Source organism: Rattus norvegicus, chromosome 20 (genome assembly GCF_021556685.1).
Source record: "Rattus norvegicus strain SHRSP/BbbUtx chromosome 20, alternate assembly SHRSP_T2T, whole genome shotgun sequence".
NCBI classification, from domain to species: Eukaryota; Metazoa; Chordata; class Mammalia; order Rodentia; family Muridae; genus Rattus; species Rattus norvegicus.
Genome location: NC_141553.1, coordinates 46944311 through 46959236, shown reverse-complemented (window position 1 = coordinate 46959236; position 14926 = coordinate 46944311). Strand labels below are relative to the sequence as shown.

At 45.2% G+C, this 14926-nt stretch overlaps 1 protein-coding gene across 2 annotated transcripts in view; it reads left to right on the top strand.

The window, feature by feature from the left end:
• The first annotated feature begins 93 nt into the window (after nt 1–93).
• The window catches only part of Rpf2 (ribosome production factor 2 homolog), a 21487-nt gene continuing 6654 nt past the window's right edge, over nt 94–14926 (top strand). Inside the window, exons 1-7 of one of the 2 annotated variants that reach the window (NM_001106391.2) lie at nt 129–171; nt 1846–1978; nt 5393–5430; nt 8121–8160; nt 10057–10138; nt 11258–11334; nt 12893–12992. In NM_001106391.2, the coding sequence (NP_001099861.1) occupies nt 149–171; nt 1846–1978; nt 5393–5430; nt 8121–8160; nt 10057–10138; nt 11258–11334; nt 12893–12992 (493 nt within the window). In that variant the 5' untranslated portion in view covers nt 129–148. Of the gene's footprint in view, nt 172–1845; nt 1979–5392; nt 5431–8120; nt 8161–10056; nt 10139–11257; nt 11335–12892; nt 12993–14926 lie in introns of both variants that reach the window. The other variant, XM_087597197.1, reaches the window with a different exon arrangement.

Sequence of the window (14926 nt, the reverse complement as noted above, 5' to 3'; positions counted from 1 at the left end):
TACGCCTTCCCAAAATGGCCGCCAGCGCGGCCCGCCGGGCTGTCTAAGGAAGTGGTATTTCGCATTTCCGGCACTGCCTTTTCCGGCGCTAGCGGCGGCTTCCCGGAAGTGATCGGTACACGTGCATTCACTAGGAGATCCAGCAGCGATGGATGCTTTGGACAAAGTCCTGTAAGTGTGTGGGGGGCGCGATGGCGTGGGAGCGAGTCATCCGTGACTCCTGCCGCGGTCTTCCGGCTGTTGCTTTTTCCGGACGCGCTTTGTTAAGTCGTTCCTGGGAAGGAGCCGGCTCAGCCGGTCTCGGCCCGGAGTCGCTGCTGGTGAAGCCTTGATGGCAGACCGCGAGCTGTGGGCTGGAGCGAGGGCGGGAGCTGTGATCGGCTTATGACCTCGCTACTGATGGATTCTGAGCTGTGAGAATGGCTATGGACCAGGTTGAGAGTTCAGGCCCGGAATCTGACAAGAACCAGTGCGACGAACTGGACTCAAAGTTTTGTCACTTTGGGCATTTAAACCGTCCTAAATCAGTTTACCTTGTAAAATATCTGTCAAAACAGTCGTGTGTCATAGAACTGTAGAGAGCAGTGTTTGCCACAACAGGTACAAGATGGTACTTTTTTTTTCTTTTCTTTCCAACTTTTACAGTTCTGCTTATCGCTGAGTGATGGTTACGTTTGTTCAAAAATATTGAGTTCCCAAATGTTACTACATTGGTTCTTACAGTTTTCTACTATTTAAATAATAATGTAGACGACAGTTGTTTTTAGTCATTAATGGATTTTGTGCAGCCACTATGCCTTACTAACAAGTAAGTTGCTATTTACATCGATTACTGGTTAGTCAAATTGCATAAAGACACGGGCTGTAAAGTGTACAGCAGTTAGCACTGTATAAAGACAGTGCATGCCTTGATTTAATTCAATAAAAAAATGTGCATCTTGACGGGCCAGTAAATGACTACTTTGGTTTAATACATGGTTTTATACATGACATTTCATTAGAGGAGATTTTTTTTTGATTCTATATAGGAAACTAAGGCGTATGCATATTGGCTTTTTTTTCTTTCTTGTGTTTTCTTTCCGTACCTGTCTCAAGATTGGGAAATGGAGGATTATTTTTACGAGAGGAGGAATTCTGTTCATAGAACGCTGTGAAAAGTACGATGTTTCCCATAGCAGAGGCAAAGTTGAATTCTTTCTGAACAGAAATCTGTAGTAGCGTCCTATAACTCCCACACCATAAAAACACAATAATAAATTAGTTTTTCACATTTTCACACTGGGGTTGTTTTTAACCCTGGCTTTCGGGCCAGCAGCGAAGACCTTGGGCATATTTCTTTTTCAGTCTTGCCTTGCCTGATTTGTTAAAGAGATTTATTACAGGCATAGGCCACCATGAAGAAACATACTAAGTTAAAGATAACGCTTAACTTGGAGTTATTTCACTTTTTTAAATTTATTTTTATTTATATCTAATGCTAGCTTACATATATGTGCACCTTGGATATGCAGTGCCCACAGAAGCCAGAAAAGAACATCAGATGCCTGGAGCTGGGATTACAGCCAGCTTGGAGCTGTCCTGTGGGTGGGTGCTGGGAACCAAATCTACATCCTCAAAAGGAACGGCAGCAAGTGCTCTTAGCCTAGTCTCTCAGCCCCACAATCCTTTAGTGTTTAATATGAGGTTTAGAAAAATTAGTACTGGAACAAGTGGAAATATCAAGAAGTTTTTGTAAGAAGCCAGAAGCTAATTAAATTCCTGTTTTAGGTCGTCGGTCAAGTTGCCTTTGTGTCATATGAAGAAATTGTGTGTAACTTGTTCCAAATTGTGCTTTTTTTCATACAGAAAGCCTAAAACAAAAAGGGCTAAGAGATTCCTTGAGAAGAGAGAACCAAAACTCAGTGAGAACATTAAGAATGCCATGCTGATTAAAGGCGGGAATGCGAATGCAACGGTGACGCAAGTACTGAGAGACGTGGTAGGCATCGAATCACTGCTTCAGGGCTATATTTTACAGTATGTGTATGTGCGTGCATGAGCGTGACTGTGTATATGGGTATGTGCATGTGTGTGGGTATGTCCATATGTATGTATGTGCATATGTGTGTGTATGCGCATGTGTGTGTGTATGTGCATGTGTGTGTGTGTGCACGTGCATGAGCATGACTATATGTGTGGGTATGTGCATATGTGTGTGGGTATGTGCATATGTGTGTGGGTATGTGCATATGTGTATATGCATGTGTGTGCATATGTGTGTGTGTGTGTGTGTGTGTGCATGATTGTGACTATGTATATGTGTGTGTGTGGGGTTATGTCCATGTGTGTGCAGCTGTCCATGGAGGCCAAAGACCTTGGATCGCCTGTAGCTGGAGTTGCAGATGACTGACCTGTGGCAGCTGAACTCACCTCTTCTGCAAGCGGATGCCGTGCCATCTTTCCAGCCTTCTTGACTTGCTTTAAAAAAAAAAAAAGATAGGGTCTTACCATGTAGCCCAGGCTAGCTCTGAACATTCTTTGAAAGTAAGATTGAAATATTTGGGTGAACTGACTGGGGGCAGGTGTGATATGATGTGTCTTAAGGGCTAGCCTTGAAGAAGACCTGAAATTGGAAGGTAAATACAGACACTGAAATCGGAAGCCATTTATCTTGTGAGGGAACTCGTCAGGGGACATAAATCGACTAGTTCTGAGTGGCTTTGTATTCGTATGGGTCACCCCACCCCCAGTCCTTTGGACGGGGTCTCGTGATGCAGCGCTGGCTGGAACTTGCTGTGCAGGCTAAATTGACTTCAGCCTCCTTGCTAGGACGACAAGCACACGTCACCACACCCTACCGTTCATAAGTTGTTTAAAGTTGGATTTACGGTATTTGCTTCAGTTGTGTATGGGTATTTGGCCTGTACGCATTCTGTGCACCACCAGTGCTCCTAGTATTCTTAAATTCAGAAGATGGCTTCGGGGCTCCTAGACCTGGACTCGCAGACAGTCCTCAGTTGCCCTCTGAGTGTTAGGACTTGAACGGGGTTCTCTAGAGAGCAACCAGGGAGTATTCTTAATCACTGAACCATCTCACTGCACCTTGTTGATACACATTTTAGTAACTAATTTGTGAACGGAAGCAGCTTGGTATTACTGTAAGTTCTTTCAACAATACTAGTTATTCTAGGTTCTGAGAGCTACTGACTATGGCAGTCTTAGTCCTCTGTGAGAGCACAGAAGACATACGTTGTAGGTGCCGTGCATTAAGCTCTGTGCAGAAGGTGTGCCCAGGGTAGGATGGGCATAGTTAGAAAGTAGAGGCTCAGGCCCAGTCATGGTGGCACACAGCTTTGATCCCAGCACTTGAGAGGCAGAAACAGGGGGGTCTCTGAGTTCAAAGCCAGCCTGGTCTTCGTAGCGAGTTCCAGGCCAGCCAGGGCTGCATAGTAAGACCCTGCCAATATAAAAGGAAGGAAGTAAGTAAGTAAGTAAGTAGAGGTTCAGAAATTCAGTCTACCTAGAGCTGAACCCAAGATAGGCTAATGAGACTAACAAAAACCAAAAAGGCACACAGGAGGGACCTACACATGGGTGGACTTCCTAGAAATCATTCTTCATTTTGAAGGAGGAGTTGAAACAAGAAGCTGCTGAGGAGAAAGAACAGGGCTCACTTGGTCAGAGGAAAGTGGCCACAGGAAGCCGGAAAGGAATAACATGGAGTGGAGTTCACTCTGAAACCTGCGGGGTCATCAAGTCTTTTTTTAAAATATTGCTGTTTTTCTTTTTAAGTGAGATATGACCAGACTTGGGATGTGTGTGGTGGTGGACGTGGAATCCGCGGCTTTATGCAAAGCAGGCATGTGTTACCACTGAGCCATACCTGTCCAGACACTATTGGTTTGGTAAAAGAGGGTTGGCAGCAAATGGTGTCAGCCTAGAGAGGAGTGTCTGGATAAAATCGACAGCCTAGCATGCTGAAGCCTGCCTTTAATCTATTACAGTGCTGGGGAGGCAGAGGCAGGCAGAGTTCAAGGGTTTGTCTGTGAGTCCAAAGGCAGGTTCCAGGACAGCCAGGGAGAAAAACAAACAAATGATGAATGAATGAATGAATGAATGAATGAAGTTGAGAGCTAGTCAGAGGTAAGAGATACGGAGGGCACAGGTTTAGTGTCAGTGGGAGCCATGGGTTCCCGGGTTTCTGGATTGATTGCCCAGGAAGCAGTAATAGCAGTTCAGAGGCTGGAAGAGCATCTCTGTAGTTCAGAGCACTGGCTGCTCTTCCAGAGGACACAGCTTCCAGTCTTAGCATCCCCATGGCAGCTCACAGCCATCGGTAACTGCCTTTTTCAGGGGATCCAGCACCCTCCTGTCTCCATGGACACCAGGCATGTGTGGGATACGCAGATAAGCACTCATAGTATAAAGTTAAAATAATCTAAAAATAAAATATCCAATAAGGCAGGTTTGGAGGGAAAGGTGATAATGTTCAGAGGACATCCAATTTAAGTTGTTAAGATAAAAATTAGTTAGTTAGGCTGGTAAGATTGGGTAAAGATACTCTCTACCAAGCCAGACAGTGTCGGGACCTGGTGAGTACTCAGTAAATTGGTGAATTGCAGTCATTGTATGTGCGCTATCTAATTGGTACATGGGTATTTAGGATTATGTAGCAGATAGAGTCTTTGAATTAAATCAGTGAAATAACTGGAAACTTGCCCCTTGGAGGCGGTGTCTCTTATGGAGCCCAGGCTGTTCTCATGTTAACCACCACCTTTTTAAGCTCTCCAAGTACTGGAATTGCAAACATGTGCCATCGTGCCCAGCTTGGATATATGGGAACTTTGACCTTCATTTCCCCATTTTCCCACGTTTGACCATGTGGGTGGCAGGAGTCGAACTCAGGTTGTCAGGCTTGCTAGCAAGCACTGTACCCACCGAGCCACATTACTTGCTTTGAACCTCAGTTCTTTGTCTCCAGCGTCTCAGCCCTGGGATGCAGATGGGAGCCACCGTGTCTGGCCTGGCTTGCTCATCTTTTTCTGAAATGTTTGATTGAATGTCATGGCATTGAGGGGAACAGCCCTTCCTTCCCAGTGAGCTTCCACATTTACGCACGTTCTAAGAGCAGTATTACATTATTAGAGTATTACAGTAGTCAGCAGTCATGGTGGTCTTTCTTGGCTGAGTGAGGACCATCAAGTGTTGTACGAAAAATGGCAGCACATGTCCCTAATCCCAGAACTCAGGAGGAGGCAGAACAGTTGGCAGTCAGGATGACCCAGGCTACAGAGCGAGATCCTGCCCCACCCTTAAATTTAAAACCACTGATGGCCCACCCCCTAAATCCCGAAGGTTGCTCACTCTGCTTTTTGAATGTTGTGTTGAGAAAGTTTAAAATTGTGTTTTACAGTATGCACTGAAGAAACCGTATGGAGTTCTCTATAAAAAGTAAGTTGTTGTTGTTGTTGTTGTTGTTATTGTTATTATTATTATTATTATTATTATTATTATTATTATTCTGCTCAATTGTAACAATTGCTTTACGGAAGGTTTGGAAGAAAAAGATATTAGTATTTGCACTGAATGAATATTCTTTTTTTTATTTTTTGTTTTTTTGGTTTTTTTTTTTGAGACAGGGTTTCTCTATGTAGCCGTAGCTGACCTTGAACTCAGAGATCCTTGCCTCTCAAGTGCTGAGAGTAAAGGCGTGCACCACGCCTGGCTCAGAACATTCTTGCATAATTGTAATCTGTATTTACCTTACTTTGAAGTAATTACGTATGCACCGGAGAACTCTTTTTTTTCGGAGCTGGGGACCGAACCCAGGGCCTTGCGCTTAGGAGAACTCTTTTTTTTTTTTTTTTTTTTTTTTTTTTTGGCTCTTTTTTTCGGAGCTGGGGACCGAACCCAGGGCCTTGCGCTTCCTAGGCAAGCGCTCTACCACTGAGCTAAATCCCCAACCCCAGGGGAACTCTTAAGAATTACTGGAGTTCCTGTATGGTGATGTCTCCCCCCAGCCCCCCGCCCACATGTCACATTATTGTCACATTAGTGTCACATTAGTGCCACATTAGTGCCACATTAGTGTCATATTAGTGTTACATTATCACTGCAGTTATTGTAATCAGGGACTTGAAGGTGCTGTGATGATACGGAGTAAGTTACTTACTTAGTTGCTCTTTACTCTTTCTCGTTTTCACATTGCTTTTAGTTGTGTTTCCTCAGTCTTGTTGTTTGTTTTGTTTTTCCTTCTTGGAAATACTGGGGATTGAACCCAGGGCCTTATACATGCTGAGCAAGTTCTCTGCCAGTGAGGGATACCCTCATCCCGGTCCTCATCTTGGTATAGGTGTGGAGGTCAGGGACATCTCTGGGCGAGTTCTCTCTCCACCTTCCAGTGTGTTCTAGACTGAAGTCAGGCTGTTAGTCTGGGAGGCAAGCGCGAGCCATCTTGCCAGCCCCACCCTTTGTCTTCTCTAGTTTGTGAAAGTCTTTGGTGGCTTTGTCTCTGGTGTCTCCACTGTTACTGTTTTCCCCTGTATAGGTAGTAAATATCTAGGGGAGATACTTGGAGACTATGCAAGTGTAGTCATGCCTCAGTTCTTGGGGAGTGGCTTTGGGACTTTGCTGGAATACAGATCTGCGGATACTCCAGTCCCGAGTGTAAAGTGGCAAGGCAGTCTCCTAAGCTATGCACATCCTCGGTTGTCTCTACGTCACCTACTGTGTAAACTGTGAACGCCTGCTACAGTGCCGTTACTGGACTAAAGCTAAGAAACGCACGGCTTCCCATGCCCAGTGCAGATGTACCCCAGCCCCCAGTATTTCACATGCACAACTGCATGACTCTGTGGATGCTGAACTCACAGGTTCTGAGGGTCTGTCTCCTTTCTGTCTGGAAACATGGCTGCTACCCATCCTGTCTGCAGTGCTCTGTGTGCATAGTCAGGATAATTGTGGTACTCTGGGGGGCTGGGGATTTAGCTCAGTGGTAGAGCGCTTACCTAGGAAGCGCAAGGCCCTGGGTTCGGTCCCCAGCTCCGAAAAAAAGAACCAAAAAAAAAAAAATTGTGGTACTCTGGTGGTCCCTTTCTGCTCAGAATTCTGAAGATAAAGTTGTCTGTCCCTTTATTTTTAAGTTACTGGAATCAGTGTGGGTATACTGATACTCTTGAGAGTTATTTGATCATAGTACAGTCTGTTCTCAACACAGTGACGTTTTAATAAGAAGATTTTAAAATATATGTTTATTTATGAGTATACATATACAAGTTCTTTTCACTACTGAGCAATTGCTCCACCCAGCATTTAGAATAATCTTTGTTTTTGTGCCAGGGTTTTCCTGTGTAGCCCTGGCTGTCTTGAGCTCACTCTGTAGTCTAGGCTGACCTCGAACTCAGAGATCTGCCTGCCTCTGCCTCCTGAGTGCTGGGATTAAGGCACGTGCCACCATTGCCCAACAAGAATAATGTCAATCTCAGACCCTTTCTGTGGCAGAGTGATTAGTCAGAATTTAGCTGGGATAATCCTCACTCTTTATGCTGATGTGGTGCCTGCCTTAGCTTCGTCACAGCAGTCACTGGCCTTTGGTCGATGTTGTTGTTGTTGGTTTTAGATAAGAGTTTCTCTGCGTGGTCTTAGCTGCCCTGGAACTCTCTGTAGACCAGCCTGGCACCTGCTTCTGCCTCCCTGCTGCTGCGATTAAAAGTGATTGGTTGTTTGTTGCTGTTTTAATTGTATGTTTTTGGGTGTTTTGTCTGCATGCACCCCTGCACCCTGTGTGTGCCAGTTGCCCTTTGAGGCCCTGCACTGGAGTTACAGAAGGTTGAGAGCCATGAGGTGGCTGTTGAGAATTGAACCCAGGTTCTCTGAGACAGCAGCCAGTGCTCTTACCCGCTGAGCATCTGTCCAGTCCTCCTTTCACCCCCAATCCCCTTTGGGTAGCAACTATTGAGGCAGGGTCTCACTACGCAACCTGGCTTGTCTGGAACTCACTGATACCTACCTACCTCTCCACTTTCCAAGCAGTGATGGTAAAGGTGTGTGCCACTGTGCACTGCTGTTTTAATTATTTGAATATAAAATTAACAATGTACTTTTTAACATTAAAACTGGATTCACTTTTCTAATACTCTTAGGAAAAACATTACAAGACCATTTGAGGATCAGACGTCACTGGTAAGTACAAGGCTCTTTTTAAGAGAGCACATATGGGCAGGCCTGGATGTGTGGTCGGGTATAGTCCATCTTGAGCTTGCCTAGCCTGCCTGAGGTCCTGGCCCCCCCCCCCCCCAAATAACAGAACAGAGAATGTAAAAATGGCTGCAGACTAAACCATGCTGTATCCATAAATTGTTATTTTTTAGTTAGAAATCCTATGTATGAGAATTTTGATACTCAGATTGAGAAATAAGGTTACTGACTTTTAAGGCGTGTGTGTGTGTGTGTGTGTGTGTGTGTGTGTGTGTGTGTGTGTGTGTGTGTGTAGTTTGTTTTTTGTTTTGTTTTTTTGTTTGGTTTTCCCAGACAGGGTTTCTCTGTGTAGCCTCTGTGTTGGCCTGTAGACTAGGCTATCCTCAAACTCAGATCCACCTGCTTCTGCCTCAAGTGCTGGGATTAAAAGTGTTTGCTGCCACTGCCTGGCTTCTTGTTTGTTTGTCTGTTTGTTTGTTTTGAGACACGTGTCTTTATTTATTATGTAGCTCTCTCTAGCTGTCCTGGAAATATGTAGACCAGGCTGGCCTCAAGCTCCGCTAGCATCCGTCTTCCGCGTGCTGTGTGCTGGGAGGCATTGTCTCAGCACACTCAGCCTGTCTTTTTGGGTTTTGACACAGTGTCCTATGTATTCCAGGGTGGTTTGAACTCTGTGTAGCCAGAGATGACTTTGACTTACTCATCCTCCTGCATCCACCTCCAGTGCTGTGATTTCAGGAGTGGATCACCACTGGTTAGACAGTGCTGGGATAGAACCCAGGGCTCCGTACATGCCAGGCAAGGATTCACTGCCTACATCCCCGGACCTCGTGGTGGTTTTAATGAAAAGAAGGTTAATATCTAGTAAGAGGAATCTGATGGAAACCATGATGACTTCGACTGCAGAGCAAGCAAGGGCAGTTCCTCTGTGCTGTGCATTACGGGATTGGAGACAAACAGTCAGGGAGATGAGGAGGAAGGGCTTCTTTATTTTCGTGTGTGAGTACACTGCACTGTCGCTGCCTTCAGACACACCAGAAGAGGGCATCAGATCCCATTGCAGATGGTTGTGAGCTACCATGTGGTTGCTGGGAATTGAACTCGGGACCTTGGCAAAAGCAGTGAGGGCTCTTAACCACTGAGCCATCTCTGTGCCCGTGAAAGGGCTTCTTGTATAAATTGGATGAATGTGACAACGGTGTTGACCTCTAAGCATGAATCTTTGTTTTGTTTGCCTTTTTGTTTGTTTGTTTTTGAAACTGGGTCTCGTGTGCCTTGGCTGGTATAGCAAAGGCTGGCCTTGAAGTCCTGTCTTCCATGTTCTAAGTGCTGGAATGACAGTGTGTGTCACCATGTGTAGCTTGAGTACATTTTAAAACTTGACTAAACTTCATATTCTTTTACATTCTTCATTGTCAGTTCAAATGTCTGGATGATGTGTGCTCATCTAAAAGTAAAAATGTTTATGTATGAGAGTTTTGCCTGACTGCATGTATGTGCACCATATGTGTCTAGTACCCTTAGAGGTCAGAAGAAGGTGAAGGATGGTTCTTGGTTGCCATGGGTTCTGGGAACTGAATCCTGGTCCTCTCTCTACGAGAGCAATAAGTACTCTTGACCTCTGGACCATCTGTCCAGCCCCTCTGTATGTCCCTATCTAGATTATTATGTTTTCATTAGCGTCTTCCGGGAGAGGAGAGGGGAGCCCCTAATGCCCTTTGTAGGCTTCCAGGTAAGATGGTTGCTTGTTTGGAGACAGGCGCTTGCTGTGTAGCTTCTGCTGGCCACTTTACAGCAATGCCCCTGCCTCAGCCTTCCAACTGCGTGGGCCACTACAGTGGGTCAGGCTAAGGCTCTTCAAGGGTTCTTCTTCTTTTGTAGGAGTTCTTTTCAAAGAAGTCGGACTGTTCTCTGTTCATGTTTGGCTCCCACAATAAGAAGAGGCCCAATAATCTCGTGATAGGTGAGTGCCGCACTCGTGGGTTTGGCTTGAGACCGGGTCTTTCAGTGTAGCTCTGGGTGCCTGCATCTCTGAGGACCCCGGCCTCTCAGTGCTGGTGTTGATTAACTCCGGGGCTTTGGTTCATGGAGTGAGCTCTGTGACTCAGATTAACGAATGCTTTCAGAAGTGACAGGCAGTCAGTAGGCCCCAGATAGTTTCTACTGCTGCTTTAACCTTGTGATGTTGGACTAGGGGCCACCTCAGTGGTAGAGCCCTTGCCTAGCTTTTTTTTTTTTTTTCTTGCCTAGCTTTTTAAAGGCTTGGATTGGAATCCCAGCATCACCATAGAAACTTTGCACCAGTAACATCAGTATTACCACCCTGCCATCCCAGGGAAGTGAGGAAAAAATACAAATTAGTTCTTGATTAGCAATCCTACAACACCATTGCTAACATCTTTGGAGACCAGTTCCAGCTTTTAAACAGGAAGTGTGGCTTCATCTATTATCTGTTTATCATCTTTATCTATGTACTCTGTGTGTGCTTGTATATGTATAAATCACATGAATTACGGGGTGCTGGGAACCAAACTAAATCCCTTGGGAAGAGCAGGAAATTCTGAGCCATCTCCATCCCCGATTCACAGAGTTTCTACCTAACATGTTCAGTTGTAGGCGACCTCTTACTGTCTGAGGTCTTCATGTATCTTGGTTTTTGACGGTGGGTGTTTTCGTTAAGGTTTCATCCCAAGCCTGATGCATGTTGAACACTCCTGGTATGGCTGAGCTACGCTTCTTCTTAGTTTATTTAATTACTTTTGGGTAGAGTCTTTATCCCCGGGTTGGCTCAAAACTCGTTTTATAGCCCAGGTTGATCTCGAGCTCCATTTTCCTGCCTCCCCAGAGCTGGGATTATAGGTGTTCAACCGCCACACCCAGCTCCCCATTTATTCTGTGAAAGAACAGAGTTGGGCTCTTTGTGAATGTTGTAGGGCTTTTCCTGACAGCACAACTAAGTGGATGCCAGAGTTTAAGAAGGGAGTGTGTGGGCTTAGACAGAGGAGACGCAGGTAATTTGGAGCCTTATAGGTGACAAAAGGTGAATGTGACAATCTGTGCTTAAAGATGTACTTGCTTTTAGGTCGTATGTATGACTACCATGTGCTGGATATGATTGAACTAGGGATTGAGAAATTCGTGTCTCTGAAAGATATTAAGGTAAGATACTGGTCATAAAACTAATAGCATTTGAACAGTGTTCTTGGTCAAATATACTTGGCCAAAAATACTGACAGAATATTATAGAAAAAATAGAATATTATAGAGAAAAACTTCACGCAGAAATACAATCTAACTTTATTTTAAAAGAGGACCCGTAGGCTGGGCAGTGGCAGCCCAAGCCTTTAGTCATAGAGCTTGGGAGACAGAAGCAGATGGATCTCTTGAGTTCAAGGCCAGCCTGGTCTACACAGAGAAACCCTGTTCCCTCAAAAAAGCAATAACAAAACACAAAACAAAAAAGGAATGACTTTTTTATAATATATAGCACATGGATCTCATGAAGTGAAACCTGAGAGTATGATGACCGTTCTCTGTTAGGCTTCTGGTTTAAATGCTGTCTTTCCTAAGTGGTAACACTTGCGGACAGACTGAAGTTTTCAATTTGGGCACTATTCTATGACCAAAACCCTCTGGCTACCCCGCCCCTGTATTCTGGCCATTAGCTTATTATTCTGTATTCTTCTGTCCATTAGTTGTCAATTATAGCTAAGCTCCTTTGGGAGCCTGCAGTGTGCCTACTTGTTTGAGCAGGATTGTGAGGTAGGAAGTAGCAAAGCATGGGAAAACGGCCTGGAGGCTAGAAGAGCCTCACTTCAGCCGCGCCATCAGGTGCATGATGTCACTCAGGTCTTACAGGTGTGAGAACTAGGCAGTTTTCCCTGGCTGGGGGAGGCGGTGTCGTTTGTGGGTCTGTTTGTTTTTGAGACAGGGCTCACTCCGAGCTTTGGCTGTCCTGGAGCTCCTACCTCTGACATTCACCACCACCTCAGGCCCAGTTTTCATTTACGTTTGGTGATTGAAGCCCAAAAGGGGTAAAGTCATACACATGGTAGATGAGACTCAAAGTTAGAATTCAAGGGCACAGAGAGGAAGAAACACTGCGTAATGGAAAGTTATGTAACTTAGTGGGGGCTTTGTGTGTTGCTTTGTTGATGTATGATTTTAACTAATCCAGGCTGGCCTCAGACTTGCCGTGTGACCAGGGCTGAGTTTGAACTTCTGCTCCTTCTGCTTCCACTGCCCAAAAGTGCTGGGGTGACAGCATGATGGTGGTGCCCAGCTGAGCTGGTGCACTCTCGGGCCTGTGTGTGGTTAACACAGGGAGTGTGTAAGGCTCAGCTCTTCACCTCTCCTCTGAAAGGGGCAGACCTGGAAGGGTCAGGACGATAGCTGAGTATCCTTACCTGGGGGTTTGAAAACGGCTTTTACCAACTTCCTGTGTGCTCAGTAACTCCAGCTTCCAAAGCCCAGGGTAGAGCAATGGCCTCAAACTGGACCTGTGGGTTTAAGGCATAACTTGGCATTTGAGTGGCACTGTGATTTAACAAATCAGTTATTTTTTTGATCCTTAGTTGTAGATGTAGCCACAAGAAATGAGATAGTATGTGTGTAAAAATTTTAAGATTGTTTTAATACGTATTGGCTATCTTAAACTATAAATTCTCTAGATTTTGGTAATTATATGATTACATTTGTTTTGTTTTTAATCTCATAGACAAGTAAGTGCCCTGAGGGAACAAAGCCCATGTTGATATTTGCTGGTGATGATTTTGATGTAACAGAAGACTACAGAAGACTGAAAAATCTTCTTATTGGTGAGTGCGGATAGAACTCATCCGTTAACACTTGCTGGTTTTTCTGTGAGGTTAAACTTGTTCACATTCTTTTTCTCACCAAACGCTACGTTCTCATATCTTCATGCTCTGCTCTTTGCTCCCTCTCCCCGGACTCTGGTTTTCGTTTTTGTTTCTTGCTTTGTTTGTTTGTTTGTTTGTTTGTTTTTTTGGTTCTTTTTTTCGGAGCTGGGGACCGAACCCAGGGCCTTGCGCTTCCTAGGTAAGCGCTCTACCACTGAGCTAAATCCCCAGCCCCGGTTGGTTGGTTGTTTAAGTCAGGGTTTCTCTGCACAGCCCTGGCTGTCGAGACCAGGCTTCAAGTGTAGGAACTAAATTCCTCTGCCCACTGAGTGCCGGTGTTAAAGGGGTGCCACTACACCCCGTTCTCTTGTCTTAAAACTTCTTCCACCAAGCAAGTCAGCCCTTCCTTGCTCAGCTCACTCAGGGTCTGAGGACAGAGTGCAGCCTGCCAGTTTGTCAGCTGTCACACTAATGGCCTCCTGCCTGGTTCCTGTGCAGCCTCTGTTCCTGCTGAAAGCTCATGGACTGGGCCTCCTTGTTCATACTTCTTCAGCATTGGTCTTCTAAGCTCGTTCTAGAGGGGCCTTGCAGTACTCGTTCTAGAGGGGCCTTGCAGTACTCGTATCTGCGTATGGTGTCTAGCAAGCGGGCCCAGCCTCTTCAGTGCGCCTCCTACAACCCCCTTTCTGATTTTCTCTGCCTTCCGAGTTCTGGGACCACAGGATTGCACCACCATGCCCAACCCTATCTTTGATTTTCCTAGCCAGAAAAATACTTTGTTTTCTCCTAGCTAATGGGATTGCTAGGTTTTGTTTTTTTAATTACATTTTTGTTTGCATGTGGGGCTGGGGCGTGCTCATGTTGAAGTTGGTTCTCTCCACCCTGTGGGCCACAGGGATTGAATGCAGGTTGGCTTGGTGGCCATCTCAGCAGCCCAGGCGAGCCTTGAGGAATCTTGAGTTTGTTCTAAAGCCTTGGCCTAAAGCTCTAGTCCTCTGCCATCATAACTGGCATTGTGGGGTCGAATTTAGAAATCTGGTCAGTTAAAACTTAAGATTGTAAAATATCATTAATTTCCAACTCTGAAACCCCCAAGTTTTCTATATAAGGCCCTTCGTAATATAAATACTATGTCACATGCTTTTAAATTTTATCTTCAGAGTTGGGAGGGGTTAGCTCATCATAACTGAGGGAATCAGTTCACTGTAATTGGTTTTTTAAAAATTATCTGATGTAATTCGAGGGTGTTTGTGCACTATATACATGTCTGTGTTGGTGGAGGCTGAAGAGACATCAGATCCCACAGTAGATGGGAGCTGCCACGCAGGTGCTGGGAATCGAACCCAGGTCCTCCGGTAGAGTTACTAATCCTACTGTGGAGATTTCTCCAGGCCCCCAATTTCTTCTTTAAAGAAAGTGGGGGTTGGGGATTTAGCTCAGTGGTAGAGCGCTTGCCTAGCAAGTGCAAGGCCCTGGGTTCAGTCCCCAGCTCCAGAAAAAAAAAAAAGAAAAAAAAAAAAAAGAAAACAAAACATGTTATAGCTAGGCAGTGGTGGACATTCCTGAAGGCAGGCGGATCTCTGAGTTAGAGGCTAGCCTGGCCTACAGAGCGAGTTCCAGGACAGCCAAGAAACCCTTCACAGAAACCTCGTCTTGAAAAACAAAAAGGAATCAAGGAAGGAAGGAAGGAAGGAAGGAAGGAAGGAAGGAAGGAAAGTAAGTTAGCTATGACCACTCCTCCTGTGTTCCTGGCATCATGCTTTGTGTGAGTCTGTTGGTCATTTGAGGCATGTCTTGCTGTAACTCACACTAGCCTTGGATTCTCTCTGTTTGGCCCGTCAGCCTGCTGAGAAGAAGGCTGCCATCCTCAGATAGCTTCACTTTTACCTTCC